The sequence below is a fragment of the Oncorhynchus kisutch genome, linkage group LG7, assembly GCF_002021735.2.
Source record: "Oncorhynchus kisutch isolate 150728-3 linkage group LG7, Okis_V2, whole genome shotgun sequence".
In the NCBI taxonomy this organism is placed as follows: domain Eukaryota; kingdom Metazoa; phylum Chordata; class Actinopteri; order Salmoniformes; family Salmonidae; genus Oncorhynchus; species Oncorhynchus kisutch.
In genome coordinates, this window is record NC_034180.2 from 54,766,978 (window position 1) to 54,781,553 (window position 14,576).

The window sequence follows — 14,576 nt, forward strand, 5'->3', positions numbered from 1 at the left end:
AGTAGAGGACAGCCCATGGGTGAGTGAGTTGACTGGGAGGCCCCGCCATTGAGTAGGCCTGATGAGACAGCCAGAGAGGATGAGTTTTAGAAAGGTGGAAATCACACAAGATATGTGGTAGTTGCAGCAGCAGAGAAATGTTGGGAGATTTCTGTCCAGAAGATCTACAGTAGGTTATGAGAGAAGGGGGTTCCATCCTCCCAGGCCCATGGCCTGGTGTAGGATCGTTTAGGTCCGAGTAGTGGGATTGGAAAGTGGTGGATTTAGGCATAGGTGACATGGGCAGCCACCCAGCGTGGCATCTTGTCAGGGGGGCGAAACAGAACAACCGCACAACAACAAGAAAAATAAAATCGGAATGGTGATATTTTGCGTGATCGGTTTTCTATTGTTCATTTGCCTTGTCACATCAATAATATCTTGTCACCGTTTGGGACTGTGGGTCAATTAACCTTGTCGGAGTGGGCGCCCTGATTCTAGTTTGTGAGCTAGGGAGGCTACTGCCTGGGAAGGTCTCTCACTCAGAAGTACGAGATGGGGAGGGGGTAGGTTGACCTCAGGTCTCCCCACTGGAAGCCCAGGGTAGGGGGAGCGGGGGAATCTATCAAATAGCACACCTCTAACTTTGTACAGTACTAATGCAATTAGTCAAATCAGTCACACTAGGAAATGCTACCAAATAAACCACACTTCAGTCATAATATGGTGAATATATAGTTTCACAGACATATTGTTGACTTTTTTTCCTGGTTTGTGTGAAATCGTTAAGAATAATATAAAACGAGTCTACACAGCACCAAGGTGAATTGGTTTAGTCTTGCCTCTTGGTTGAGTGTTGGGGGATGGGTAATGTACTGACGCTCGAGTGCCAAATCAACACAAATTTGTTTCTATTTGTCTTTGCTACTTCTTTTTGATATTTACGAGTCTTATTTTTGTATACATATTTTTTATATAGTGTTAAATGTTATGATTATTTATTTGTGTTGTTCCAAAATGTCTGAATAGAAATGACAGGTAGTGCAGAACCGAAGGCAGGGTTCGCCCAGGGAGCCACTGGGATCGTTTTTTTTTGGGGGGGGGGGGGGGGGGGGGGGATAGTGTATAAGTGCAGGGTTAGATGGTACTGCCTTAATTTATTTGTTTGTTTTGTCACAAGGTGGAATGTACATTGCGATCGGAGACAATACGCCAAAAAAAAGCGTCTGGTCGAGGAATTCACCAGTCGTCCCTCCTCCTGTCTATCTAGTAACTAGCATAATGCATGGTATAACAAACGAGCTATATTAGCCCCAAATACTCCAATCCGCATTGAATTCAACAATTTCCTTTCCATAACAAAGGCGTGGTCAGTAGCTAACGTTACTGTTAGGTAAATAATTCACTTTTCCTCTTCCCGATTCCCAGCTATTTTAGCTTAGCTTGACTAACATCCATTTCTGCTTTGTTTAGAGAAGGTCGAGTTTACTGACAAGCACATTTTGCTGCTGTTTCTTACCTACTATCACAAGGCGGTACTGGCTTGCTTGCTTCAATGATTTAATTTTAAAAGAAAAAGGTTGAATGTGTTGAAATTCTGCGGTTGAAACCCGGTAATTGTCTTCCTTGTTGTTCCTTTCTATGTTCAAGACACCATTAGGCTGCCGTACTTTCCCCTATGGTCAGTGCTATCTGGGATGTTTGGGAAGTTCATACCTAAAAACCCCGAACCTTAATAAAGGGTTACTTCGGGAATCGGGATTTTTAGAAATTAAACTTTTTTTTTGTCTACATCCCCAGAGTCAGACTCGTGGATACATTTGTTATGTTGTGTGTAGTTTTAAGGAAGTTTCTAACTAGAGGAAATAACTGATCCCAGTCATGAAAGCTGCCAGAGCGCGTGGGGACATTGCTTACATCCGCTATGACAGGCTCATTGTCCACCCTCCCTCCCGGAAGCCTGGAAGGGATGAGAGAGCCAAGCCTGTGGGGTCGTTGCTTCAACCCTACAGCACACACATACACCAATTGATGAGTGGCCTGCTGAATTAATATTTTGTTTCTCTTGCTTTGTTGGTTCTTTTCCAAATTATGTCTCTCTCTGATCAGCTACCCAGGAAAGGACCGAAAACAGACCATATTAATACATGTAGCCTTAGAAATAAGGTTCATGAAATCAATAACTTGCTCACATCGGATAACGTTCATATATTAGCCATTTCTGAGACTCACTTGGATAATTCATTTGATGAAACAGCAGTAGCAATACAAGGATATAACATCTATAGAAGAGACAGGAATGCTTATGGGGGAGGTGTTGTATATATTCAGAGCCATATCCCTGTAATGTTTATAGGGGAGGTGTTGTATATATTCAGAGCCATATCCCTGTAATGTTTATAGGGGAGGTGTTACTGTATATATTCAGAGCCATATCCCTGTAATGTTTATAGGGGAGGTGTTGTATATATTCAGAGCCATATCCCTGTAATGTTTATAGGGGAGGTGTTGTATATATTCAGAGCCATATCCCTGTAATGTTTATAGGGGAGGTGTTGTTGTATATATTCAGAGCCATATTCCCTGTAATGTTTATAGGGGAGGTGTTGTTATATATATTCAGAGCCATATCCCTGTAATGTTTATAGGGGAGGTGTTGTTATATATATTCAGAGCCATATCCCTGTAATGTTTATAGGGGAGGTGTTACTGTATATATTCAGAGCCATATCCCTGTAATGTTTATAGGGGAGGTGTTGTATATATTCAGAGCCATATCCCTGTAATGTTTATAGGGGAGGTGTTACTGTATATATTCAGAGCCATATCCCTGTAATGTTTATAGGGGAGGTGTTGTATATATTCAGAGCCATATCCCTGTAATGTTTATAGGGGAGGTGTTGTTGTATATATTCAGAGCCATATTCCCTGTAATGTTTATAGGGGAGGTGTTGTTATATATATTCAGAGCCATATCCCTGTAATGTTTATAGGGGAGGTGTTGTTATATATATTCAGAGCCATATCCCTGTAATGTTTATAGGGGAGGTGTTACTGTATATATTCAGAGCCATATCCCTGTAATGTTTATAGGGGAGGTGTTGTATATATTCAGAGCCGTATCCCTGTAATGTTTATAGGGGAGGTGTTGTATATATTCAGAGCCGTATCCCTGTAATGTTTATAGGGGAGGTGTTGTATATATTCAGAGCCATATCCCTGTAATGTTTATAGGGGATGTGTTGTATATATTCAGAGTCATATCCCTGTAATGTTTATAGGGGAGGTGTTACTGTATATATTCAGAGCCATATCCCTGTAATGTTTATAGGGGAGGTGTTGTATATATTCAGGGCCATATCCCTGTAATGTTTATAGGGGAGGTGTTGCTGTATATATTCAGAGCCATATCCCTGTAATGTTTATAGGGGAGGTGTTGTATATATTCAGAGCCATATCCCTGTAATGTTTATAGGGGAGGTGTTGCTGTATATATTCAGAGCCATATCCCTGTAATGTTTATAGGGGAGGTGTTGCTGTATATATTCAGAGCCATATCCCTGTAATGTTTATAGGGGAGGTGTTGCTGTATATATTCAGAGCCATATCCCTGTAATGTTTATAGGGGAGGTGTTGTATATATTCAGAGCCATATCCCTGTAATGTTTATAGGGGAGGTGTTGCTGTATATATTCAGAGCCATATCCCTGTAATGTTTATAGGGGAGGTGTTGCTGTATATATTCAGAGCCATATCCCTGTAATGTTTATAGGGGAGGTGTTGTATATATTCAGAGCCATATCCCTGTAATGTTTATAGGGGAGGTGTTACTGTATATATTCAGAGCCATATCCCTGTAATGTTTATAGGGGAGGTGTTGTATATATTCAGAGCCATATCCCTGTAATGTTTATAGGGGAGGTGTTGTATATATTCAGAGCCATATCCCTGTAATGTTTATAGGGGAGGTGTTGTATATATTCAGAGCCATATCCCTGTAATGTTTATAGGGGAGGTGTTATATATATTCAGAGCCATATCCCTGTAATGTTTATATGGAAGGTGTTGTTATATATATTCAGAGCCATATCCCTGTAATGCTTAGAGAAGATCTTAAGTGTTATTGAAGTGTTCCCCTGGTACTTCATTTAAAGCCTTTTCTTTTGGGGTGTTGCTATAGGCCACCAAGTGCTAACAGTCAGTATCTAAATAATGTGTGTGAAATGCTTGATAGTGTATGTGTAACACCCTGATCTGTTTCACCTGTCCTTGTGATTGTCTCCACCCCCTCCAGGTGTCGCTTATTTTCCACAGTGTATTTATCCCTGTGTTTCCTGTCTCTCTGTACCAGTGTATTTATCCCTGTGTTTCCTGTCTCTCTGTACCAGTGTATTTATCCCTGTGTTTCCTGTCTCTCTGTACCAGTGTATTTATCCCTGTGTTTCCTGTCTCTCTGTACCAGTGTATTTATCCCTGTTTCCTGTCTCTCTCTGCCAGTGTATTTATCCCTGTGTTTCCTGTCTCTCTGTGCAAGTGTATTTATCCCTGTGTTTCCTGTCTCTCTGTGTCAGTGTATTTATCCCTGTGTTTCCTGTCTCTCTGTACCAGTGTATTTATCCCTGTGTTTCCTGTCTCTCTGTACCAGTGTATTTATCCCTGTGTTTCCTGTCTCTCTGTACCAGTGTATTTATCCCTGTGTTTCCTGTCTCTCTGTGCCAGTTCGTCTTGTATGTTTTTCAAGTCAACCAGTGTTTTTCCCGTACTCCTGCTTCTATTCTCTTTTGTTAGTCCTCCTAATTTTGACCCTGACCTGTTTTCTGGACTCCGTACCTGCCTGCCTGACCAGTCTGCCTGCCCTGACCTCGAGCCTGCCTGTCACTCTGTACCTCCTGGTCTCTGAACTGGTTTTGACCTTTGACCTGTCCACGACCATTCTCTTGCCTCCCCCTTTTGGATTGTTTAATAGATATCAAGACTCAAACCATCTGCCTCCCGTGTCTGGGTCTCTCTTATAGTATGTTCTGGAAACAGAGAGGTCTTACTTTTTGGGGACCTGAATATATTCAGTGGTGTAAAGTACTTCAGTAAAAATACTTTCAAGTACTACTTCAGTTGTTTTTTGGGGGGTATCTGTACTTTACTTTACTATTTATGTTTTTACCAACTTTTACTTTTTGTTCACTACATTACCTAAAGAAAATTATGTACTTTTTACTCCATAAATTTTTCTTGACACACAAAAGGAAAATGGTCCAATTCACGCACTTATCGAGAGAACATCCCTGGTCATCCCTACTGCCTCTGATCTGGAGGACTCACTAAACAGAGAACATCCCTGGTCATCCCTACTGCCTCTGATCAGGACTCACTAAACAGAGAACATCCCTGGTCATCCCTACTGCCTCTGATCAGGACTCACTAAACAGAGAACATCCCTGGTCATCCCTACTGCCTCTGATCAGGACTCACTAAACAGAGAACATCCCTGGTCATCCCTACTGCCTCTGATCAGGACTCACTAAACAGAGAACATCCCTGGTTATCCCTACTGCCTCTGATCTGGAGGACTCACTAAACATATAAAATATTTGTTGGTCTGATGTGATTAATGAGGAGCATCCAGACGCTGCACTTGATGAACTTATGAAATTGCTTCTTCCAGTTATTGATAAACATGAACCTGTTAAGAAACTGACTGTTAGAACTGTTAAGGCTCCATGGATTGATGAGGAATTGCAAAACTATATGGTTGAAAGAGATAGGGGCAAAAGGAGTGGCTAATATGTCCGGCTGCACTTCTGACTGGCTGACTTACTGCAAACTGAGAAATGATGTGACTAAACTCAACAAGAAGAACAAGAAACTGTATTATGAGGCCAAGATCAATGACATAAAGAATGATGGGGGAAAAAATGTTGGTGTACTTTAAATGCAGTGGCGATTTTAGCATGTAAATCTTGATGGGGAAAAATAGATGCGCTGCTTTTTTGACACCACTCTCCAAAAAGGAAGTCCTGCAGGCTCTAGTTTTATCTAATCTTGATTATTGTCCAGTCGTGTGGTCCAGTGCTGCAAGGAAAGACCTAGTTAAGTTGCAGGTGGCCCAGAACAGAGCTGCACGTCTTGCTCTTCATTGTAATCAGAGGGCTGATATAAATACTATGCTGCCAGTCTCTCTTGGCTGAGACTTGTGGAGAGACTGCTTGAATAACTTCTTCTTTTTTAATAAGAAACATTAATGTGTTGGAAATCCCAAATTGTTTGCATAGTTAACTTACACACAGCTCTGACACACACTTACCCCACCAGACATGCCACCAGGGGTCTTTTCACAGTCCCCAAATCCAGAACATATTCAAGAAAGTGTACAGGATTATAGAGAGCCCTTATTGCATGGAACTCTGTTCCATCTCATATTGCTCAAATTAACAGCAAACCTGGTTTAAAAAAACTGAGAAAGCAACACTTCAAGGCACAAGGCCTCTCCCCTATTGGACCTAGATAGTTTGTATGCATTGATATGAGGGCAGATAAAACAACACTTCAAGGCACAAGGCCTCTCCTTAATATGTATTGATATGTATGTATGTAGGCTATATGTGCCTTTAAAAGAATGTACATCATAATGTCCTTGAGCTGTTCTTGTTTATTATGTCCTGTATGATGTCATGTTTCATGTTTTGTGTTTTGACCCAATTGCTAATTAGCGTTAGCGCAATGACTGGAAGTGTATGGTATCAGCTAGCATAATAGTAGATCATATAGACTCGCATACATTGCGCTAACGCTAGTTAGCATTGGCTCGTGAAAGTACCTCTAACTTCCTTCATACTGGATGGTATCCATGAGTTCATCTGACTCTGGGGAAGTAGATAAACAGCTTCATTGCCAGAATCTCGAAGTATCCCTTTTAACCACCTACCTTAACCATTAACCCTTACCTAACCCTCACCGTAACCTTTTAATATTTTCTTAACTTCAATGGGATAGGGATGTCTTCCACAAGTCCCTGAGATGCCTTATTGCTATTATATACTGGTTACCAACGTAATTAGAACAGTAAAAAGGCGTGTTTTGTCATACCTGTGGTATATGGTCTGTTATAAACTGGGTGGTTCGAAACCTGAATGCTGATTGGCTGACAGCCGTAGTATATCAGACCGTATAACACTGGTAGGACAAAACATGCATTTTTACTGCTCTAAGTAGGTTGGTAACCAGTTTATATTAGCAATAAGGAACCTCTGGGATTTTGGATATATGACCAATATACCACAACTAAGGGCTGTATCCAGCCACTCCGCTTTGCGTCGAGCTTAAGAACAGACCTTAGCTGTGGTATATTGTCCATATATCACACCCCCCTCGGGCTTTAATTCTTAAATATACCACGGCTTTCAGCCAATCAGTATTCAAGGCTCGAACCAGGTTTATAATTGTAAATAAATCCCCTTTGCACATATGCATAACTATAGTACATCTGACAGAAGAGTTTGAGTGATGAAAGTTGGGCAGTGGATCTCAATCTCTGAGCAAGAAACACTTAGATGAACACTTGGCAATTGTGCTGTTATTATGTGCCAGATGTTCAGACTAAAAAACGTTATAAATGGCCCTTTTCAGAGATTGACTTGTAATTTGAATAGGCATAGGCTACTAACAAAAATAAGGGTTTATGATTGTCATTCAATTTTGCCATCGTTTGCTTAGATAAAAGGTAGGTAGCCTACAGCCCCTGATAGGCCTACATCTCATTTCAGATAGTATACAGTAGACTTGACAAGATGTAAACTGAACGATTTAGCAGCTTTCTTAGCTAAAATTAACAGACTAATTTATTCAACATGAATAGCGAGGCGATTTCGAGATAAGAAGTGCTTGTGTTTCCCAATGGCCTACTGGAATGGGCTACTGAGGAACAGCGTGCCTGACAGTCAGCAGCAGGTCACACACAAATATATGTGTATATTTAAGAAAAATGCCATGGCGACCGCGGTGCAAGTTAGAAATAGCCACAAAACCAGCAGACAGCCACCAATACATTTTCACCCGCGACATCGTTTTCAAAGCAGTCCAATTTTAGCTTGAATAGCGCAAACATGGTAACACTTGTTTAGGAACGTCCCAAGGATCGAAAATAGCACTAACCCTTCTTGCGTTCCGAAAGTATTTCTTCCGGTATCAAAAGTCACTTCCGGTCTTGTTGTGCCATCAAATCTAAATCGTGTAGCACGAGAAATCTTACTTACTTCAAGAGCACGGTGAAGGAATTATGGTTAGTTGTATTTTTTTTAAAATAACATCAATAGATTTGCATTCGAGTAGTTTACCTGGGGAAAATTGAGTAGATTACCAGCTAGCCTTGTTTTAAAACTGTGCACGCATGTCAATCAACGAACGGATGAACGTTAACTAGTTTGCTAATGAAGTGAGTCGTTTTTAAACATATGACTGTCGTATACCAGCTTCTTATATTACATCGTGTTATAATAATGTTCAGCTATATATTTCAGTCTGCGTGTTAATTGACCAGTCATTGTCATCCTGTGTTGTATTCCGAGTTACTGTAGCCCTTTGTCATCACTCTGTTCCACATTACATTCGTCATTGGACAATGGCGTCTCATGTAAGGGGGAGGTTTAGTTAAAAATCCCGAAACTCAATCTGAACATTAAAACGCGTCGCTTGCGGTACGGGTTTGGAGGCATAAGGACCTTCTCTTTCATATCAGCGAGAAATAATAAAAAGGTGAAAAAGATACTCACCTTGTTTCCACACGGCCATATATCCATGTTACAGCGCATGTTTTATAGAAGACAGACAGCGGCGGCCACCTGTGTAATGGAGCATGCACTGAACACAAGCCTAATTCGGGAGAAAGTGTGGTTCCTCAACTGGAGGCAGCTTGTGGATCTGTGTGAAACTGCTACAGTGTCTGGGCTGTGTGTTCTACTGCTCGACGGGGCAGTGTGTTCTACTGCTCGACGGGGCAGTGTGTTCTACTGCTCGACGGGGCAGTGTGTTCTACTGCTCGACGGGGCAGTGTGTTCTACTGCTCGACGGGGCAGTGTGTTCTACTGCTCGACGGGGCAGTGTGTTCTACTGCTCGACGGGGCAGTGTGTTCTACTGCTCGACGGGGCAGTGTGTTCTACTGCTCGACGGGGCAGTGTGTTCTACTGCTCGACGGGGCAGTGTGTTCTACTGCTCGACGGGGCAGTGTGTTCTACTGCTCGACGGGGCAGTGTGTTCTACTGCTCGACGGGGCAGTGTGTTCTACTGCTCGACGGGGCAGTGTGTTCTACTGCTCGACGGGGCAGTGTGTTCTACTGCTCGACGGGGCAGTGTGTTCTACTGCTCGACGGGGCAGTGTGTTCTACTGCTCGACGGGGCAGTGTGTTCTACTGCTCGACGGGGCAGTGTGTTCTACTGCTCGACGGGGCAGTGTGTTCTACTGCTCGACGGGGCAGTGTGTTCTACTGCTTGAACGGGGCAGTGTGTTCTACTGCTTGAACGGGGCAGTGTGTTCTACTGCTTGAACGGGGCAGTGTGTTCTACTGCTTGAACGGGGCAGTGTGTTCTACTGCTTGAACGGGGCAGTGTGTTCTACTGCTTGAACGGGGCAGTGTGTTCTACTGCTTGAACGGGGCTGTGTGTTCTACTGCTTGAACGGGGCTGTGTGTTCTACTGCTTGACTGAGATGCTATAAAATACCACTAACCTGGTATTTGAGTTGTATTAATCTTACTGAAACTGAAAAGTTGATTTGAGAACTGACATGTCTACTGCGTTCTGTTATTGTTGCAGTCTCATACGATCCTGTTGGTCCAGCCCACCAAGAGACCAGAGGGACGGACATATGCTGACTATGAATCAGTCAACGAGTGCATGGAAGGTAATTTGACAGGGAACAGGGTTGAAGTGAACCTATAGGACGGTAGTTCTCTGGGAACAGGGTTGGAGTGAACCTATAGGACGGTAGTTCTCTGGGAACAGGGTTGGAGTGAACCTATAGGACGGTAGCTCTACGGGAACAGGCTTGGAGTGAACCTATAGGACGGTAGCTCTCCGGGAACAGCCTTGGAGTGAACCTATAGGACGGTAGCTCTCCGGGAACAGGGTTGGAGTGAACCTATAGGACGGTAGCTCTCTGGGAACAGGCTTGGAGTGAACCTATAGGACGGTAGCTCTACGGGAACAGGCTTGGAGTGAACCTATAGGAGGGTAGCTCTACGGGAACAGGCTTGGAGTGAACCTATAGGAGGGTAGCTCTACGGGAACAGGCTTGGAGTGAACCTATAGGAGGGTAGCTCTACGAGAACAGGCTTGGAGTGAACCTAGAGGACGGTAGCTCTCCGGGAACAGGCTTGGAGTGAACCTATAGGAGGGTAGCTCTACGAGAACAGGCATGGAGTGAACCTATAGGACGGTAGCTCTCCGGGAACAGGCTTGGAGTGAACCTATAGGAGGGTAGCTCTACGAGAACAGGCTTGGAGTGAACCTATAGGAGGGTAGCTCTACGAGAACAGGCTTGGAGTGAACCTATAGGACGGTAGCTCTCCGGGAACAGGCTTGGAGTGAACCTATAGGAGGGTAGCTCTACGAGAACAGGCTTGGAGTGAACCTATAGGAGGGTAGCTCTACGGGAACAGGCTTGGAGTGAACCTATAGGACGGTAGCTCTCCGGGAACAGGCTTGGAGTGAACCTATAGGACGGTAGCTCTCCGGGAACAGGCTTGGAGTGAACCTATAGGAGGGTAGCTCTACGAGAACAGGCTTGGAGTGAACCTATAGGACGGCAGCTCTACAGGAACAGGGTTGAGAGCTCCACCCCATAGGCTAAATACCCAGTCCTTGTCCCAACTGAATGCTTGGGGGTGCGTTATCTTAAAGTAGTGGTTTACTATTTCAACAGGAATAGACTTGATTATCGTGCACTGTGGGGTATCTAAAAGGCTAACAATCCTCTTTTTAATGGCGCTGCATGTACGCTGTGCAATTCAGAAAATGACCTAATCACTTTCTCAATTATGCCTAGACCTGTTGTCAGTTGTGGGTGAATTTTGATGCCTGTGACGGATGTATGACTCTCCTTCCAGGCGTGTGTAAGATGTACGAGGAGCACCTGAAGAGAATGAACCCCAACACACCATCCATCACCTATGACATCAGTCAACTGTTTGACTTCATCCATGACCTGGCTGACCTCAGCTGCTTGGTGTAAGTCAAACTGCGGTACTTGGTTTTTCACACGGATTTCGGTGTGCCTGGATTTTCCAACCTTTTCCTGAAGTACACCGTCCCTGTCAAAGATTTAAAAGTGTAAATTGGTGTATGCATTTTGGCTGGAGGGACTTTCCACCACAACAGGTGGAAGGAGGCAGGTAGCCTAGTGGTTAGAGTGTAGAGGTGGCAGGTAGCCTAGTGGTTGGAGGGAGGCAGGTAGCCTGGTGGTTGGAGGGAGGCAGGTAGCCTGGTGGTTGGAGGGAGGCAGGTAGCCTGGTGGTTGGAGGGAGGCAGGTAGCCTGGTGGTTGGAGGGAGGCAGGTAGCCTGGTGGTTGGAGGGAGGCAGGTAGCCTGGTGGTTGGAGGGAGGGAGGGACACTACCACTACTACTATAACCAGACACTACCACTACTACTATAACCAGACACTACCACTACTACTATAACCAGACACTACCACTACTACTATAACCAGACACTACCACTACTACTATAACCAGACACTACCACTACTACTATAACCAGACACTACCACTACTACTCTAACCAGACACTACTACTATAACCAGTCACTACCACTACTACTACTATAACCAGTCACTACCACTACTACTACTATAACCAGTCACTACCACTACTACTATAACCAGACACTACCACTACTACTATAACCAGACACTACCACTACTACTATAACCAGACACTACCACTACTACTCTAACCAGACACTACTACTATAACCAGTCACTACCACTACTACTACTATAACCAGTCACTACCACTACTACTACTATAACCAGTCACTACCACTACTACTATAACCAGACACTACCACTACTACTATAACCAGACACTACTACTCTAACCAGACACTACTACTATAACCAGTCACTACCACTACTACTACTATAACCAGTCACTACCACTACTACTACTATAACCAGTCACTACCACTACTACTACTATAACCAGTCACTACCACTACTACTACTATAACCAGTCACTACCACTACTACTACTATAACCAGTCACTACCACTACTACTACTATAACCAGTCACTACCACTACTACTACTATAACCAGTCACTACCACTACTACTACTATAACCAGTCACTACCACTACTACTACTATAACCAGTCACTACCACTACTATAACCAGTCACTACCACTACTACTACTATAACCAGTCACTACCACTACTACTACTACTACTATAACCAGTCACTACCACTACTACTACTATAACCAGTCACTACCACTACTACTACTACTACTATAACCAGTCACTACCACTACTACTACTATAACCAGTCACTACTACTACTACTATAACCAGTCACTACTACTACTATAACCAGTCACTACCACTACTATAACCAGTCACTACCACTACTACTACTACTACTATAACCAGTCACTACCACTACTACTACTACTATAACCAGTCACTACCACTACTACTACTACTATAACCAGTCACTACTACTACTACTATAACCAGTCACTACTACTACTACTATAACCAGTCACTACCACTACTACTACAATAACCAGTCACTACCACTACTACTACAATAACCAGTCACTACCACTACTACTACTATAACCAGTCACTACCACTACTACTATAACCAGTCACTACCACTACTACTATAACCAGTCACTACCACTACTACTACTACTATAACCAGTCACTACCACTACTACTACTACTATAACCAGTCACTACCACTACTACTACTATAACCAGTCACTACCACTACTACTACTACTACTACTACTACTATAACCAGTCACTACCACTACTACTACTACTACTATAACCAGTCACTACTACTACTATAACCAGTCACTACCACTACTACTACTATAACCAGTCACTACCACTACTACTACTATAACCAGTCACTACTACTACTATAACCAGTCACTACCACTACTACTACTACTATAACCAGTCACTACCACTACTACTACTACTATAACCAGTCACTACCACTACTACTATAACCAGTCACTACCACTACTACTACTACTATAACCAGTCACTACCACTACTACTACTACTATAACCAGTCACTACCACTACTACTACTACTATAACCAGTCACTACCACTGCTACTACTATAACCAGTCACTACCGCTGCTACTACTATAACCAGTCACTACCGCTACTACTACTACTATAACCAGTCACTACCGCTACTACTACTATAACCAGTCACTACCACTACTACTACTATAACCAGTCACTACCACTACTACTACTATAACCAGTCACTACCACTACTACTACTATAACCAGTCACTACCACTACTACTACTATAACCAGTCACTACCACTACTACTACTATAACCAGTCACTACCACTACTACTACTATAACCAGTCACTACCACTACTACTACTATAACCAGTCACTACCACTACTACTACTATAACCAGTCACTACCACTACTACTACTATAACCAGTCACTACTACTACTATAACCAGTCACTACCACTATAACCAGTCACTACTACTACTACTACTACTACTATAACCAGTCACTACTACTACTACTACTACTACTATAACCAGTCACTACCACTACTACTACTACTACTATAACCAGTCACTACCACTACTAATGTTTGTATTCATTTGGGGATCTATCGCATCCCACAACTGTCCCAGACTATGTTTGGGATATTTAGTTCTCACACAGAATAGGTCAACTTTTGTACTATGGGGGATAGTAGATTGACGTGGGGACTCACAGACGTACCAGCCCATGTTTTAATATATCGTTCCGTCTGTCTCCTCCTAGGTACCGTGCGGACTCACAGACGTACCAGCCGTACAACAAGGACTGGATCAAGGAGAAGATTTACGTGCTGCTGCGGCGCCAGGCCCAACAGGCTGGGAAATGAGACCTACAGCCCAGTTCCAGAATGACTGCACTGCAGACGCCTGATCTCACAACAACCTGGATAGGTGTTTATCATGTCCGCTAAGCACATCTTATGATATAGAAATCTGTTGCCCAACCATTGGTGGATGCAACATCTGCAATGTAGGCTGCCTGGAATGCGACCATCAGGGGAATTTGCCCCTAGATGCTTGGGTCAGTTTTGCGTTTTCCCTACTAATGGTTTATTTTTTGGGGGGGGGGGGGGTGGGCTTGGATCTGTACATAAGGGAACCTTCACTCCGGATATTTTGGAAAGGGAGGGTTGAATGATGCTATGAATCCAGGATATTTTAGTTTTCTAGAGGGAAGGGGGGTAAGGCAGCTTACATTTTGTTAAAATGTTTGTATTTAAAGAATTTCCCCTTTTACTAAAAAAGTGTCTTTTACTTTTCAAATAAAAAATGATTATTTGTTA

At 43.1% G+C, this 14,576-nt stretch overlaps 2 protein-coding genes across 3 annotated transcripts in view; one reads left to right on the forward strand and one right to left on the reverse strand.

The window, feature by feature from the left end:
- The window catches only part of psen1 (presenilin 1), a 35,473-nt gene extending 33,751 nt beyond the window's left edge, over window positions 1-1,722 (reverse strand). The window contains exon 1 of the mRNA XM_031829365.1: window positions 1,499-1,722. The gene's annotated coding sequence lies outside the window, so the exon portion shown is untranslated. The remainder of the gene's footprint in view (window positions 1-1,498) is intronic.
- Window positions 1,723-8,099: 6,377 nt separating this feature from the next.
- Window positions 8,100-14,576, forward strand: LOC109882487 (enhancer of rudimentary homolog). 2 transcript variants are annotated; one of them, XM_031829368.1, is made up of 4 exons: window positions 8,100-8,254; window positions 9,785-9,872; window positions 11,077-11,197; window positions 14,018-14,576. In XM_031829368.1, exons 1-4 carry the CDS (start codon window positions 8,252-8,254, stop codon window positions 14,118-14,120), a joined length of 315 nt encoding a protein of 104 aa, XP_031685228.1. In that variant the 5' UTR covers window positions 8,100-8,251; the 3' UTR covers window positions 14,121-14,576. The 2 variants fall into 2 exon arrangements, with proteins under 2 accessions (XP_031685228.1, XP_031685227.1); XM_031829367.1 differs by having other exon boundaries at window positions 8,133-8,254; window positions 9,782-9,872.

Coding starts and splice junctions, on each gene's coding strand:
- LOC109882487 (XM_031829367.1), top strand. Junction 9,873..11,076: donor AGTCAACGAGTGCATGGAAG/GTAATTTGACAG, acceptor CTCTCCTTCCAG/GCGTGTGTAAGATGTACGAG. Junction 11,198..14,017: donor GCTGACCTCAGCTGCTTGGT/GTAAGTCAAACT, acceptor GTCTCCTCCTAG/GTACCGTGCGGACTCACAGA.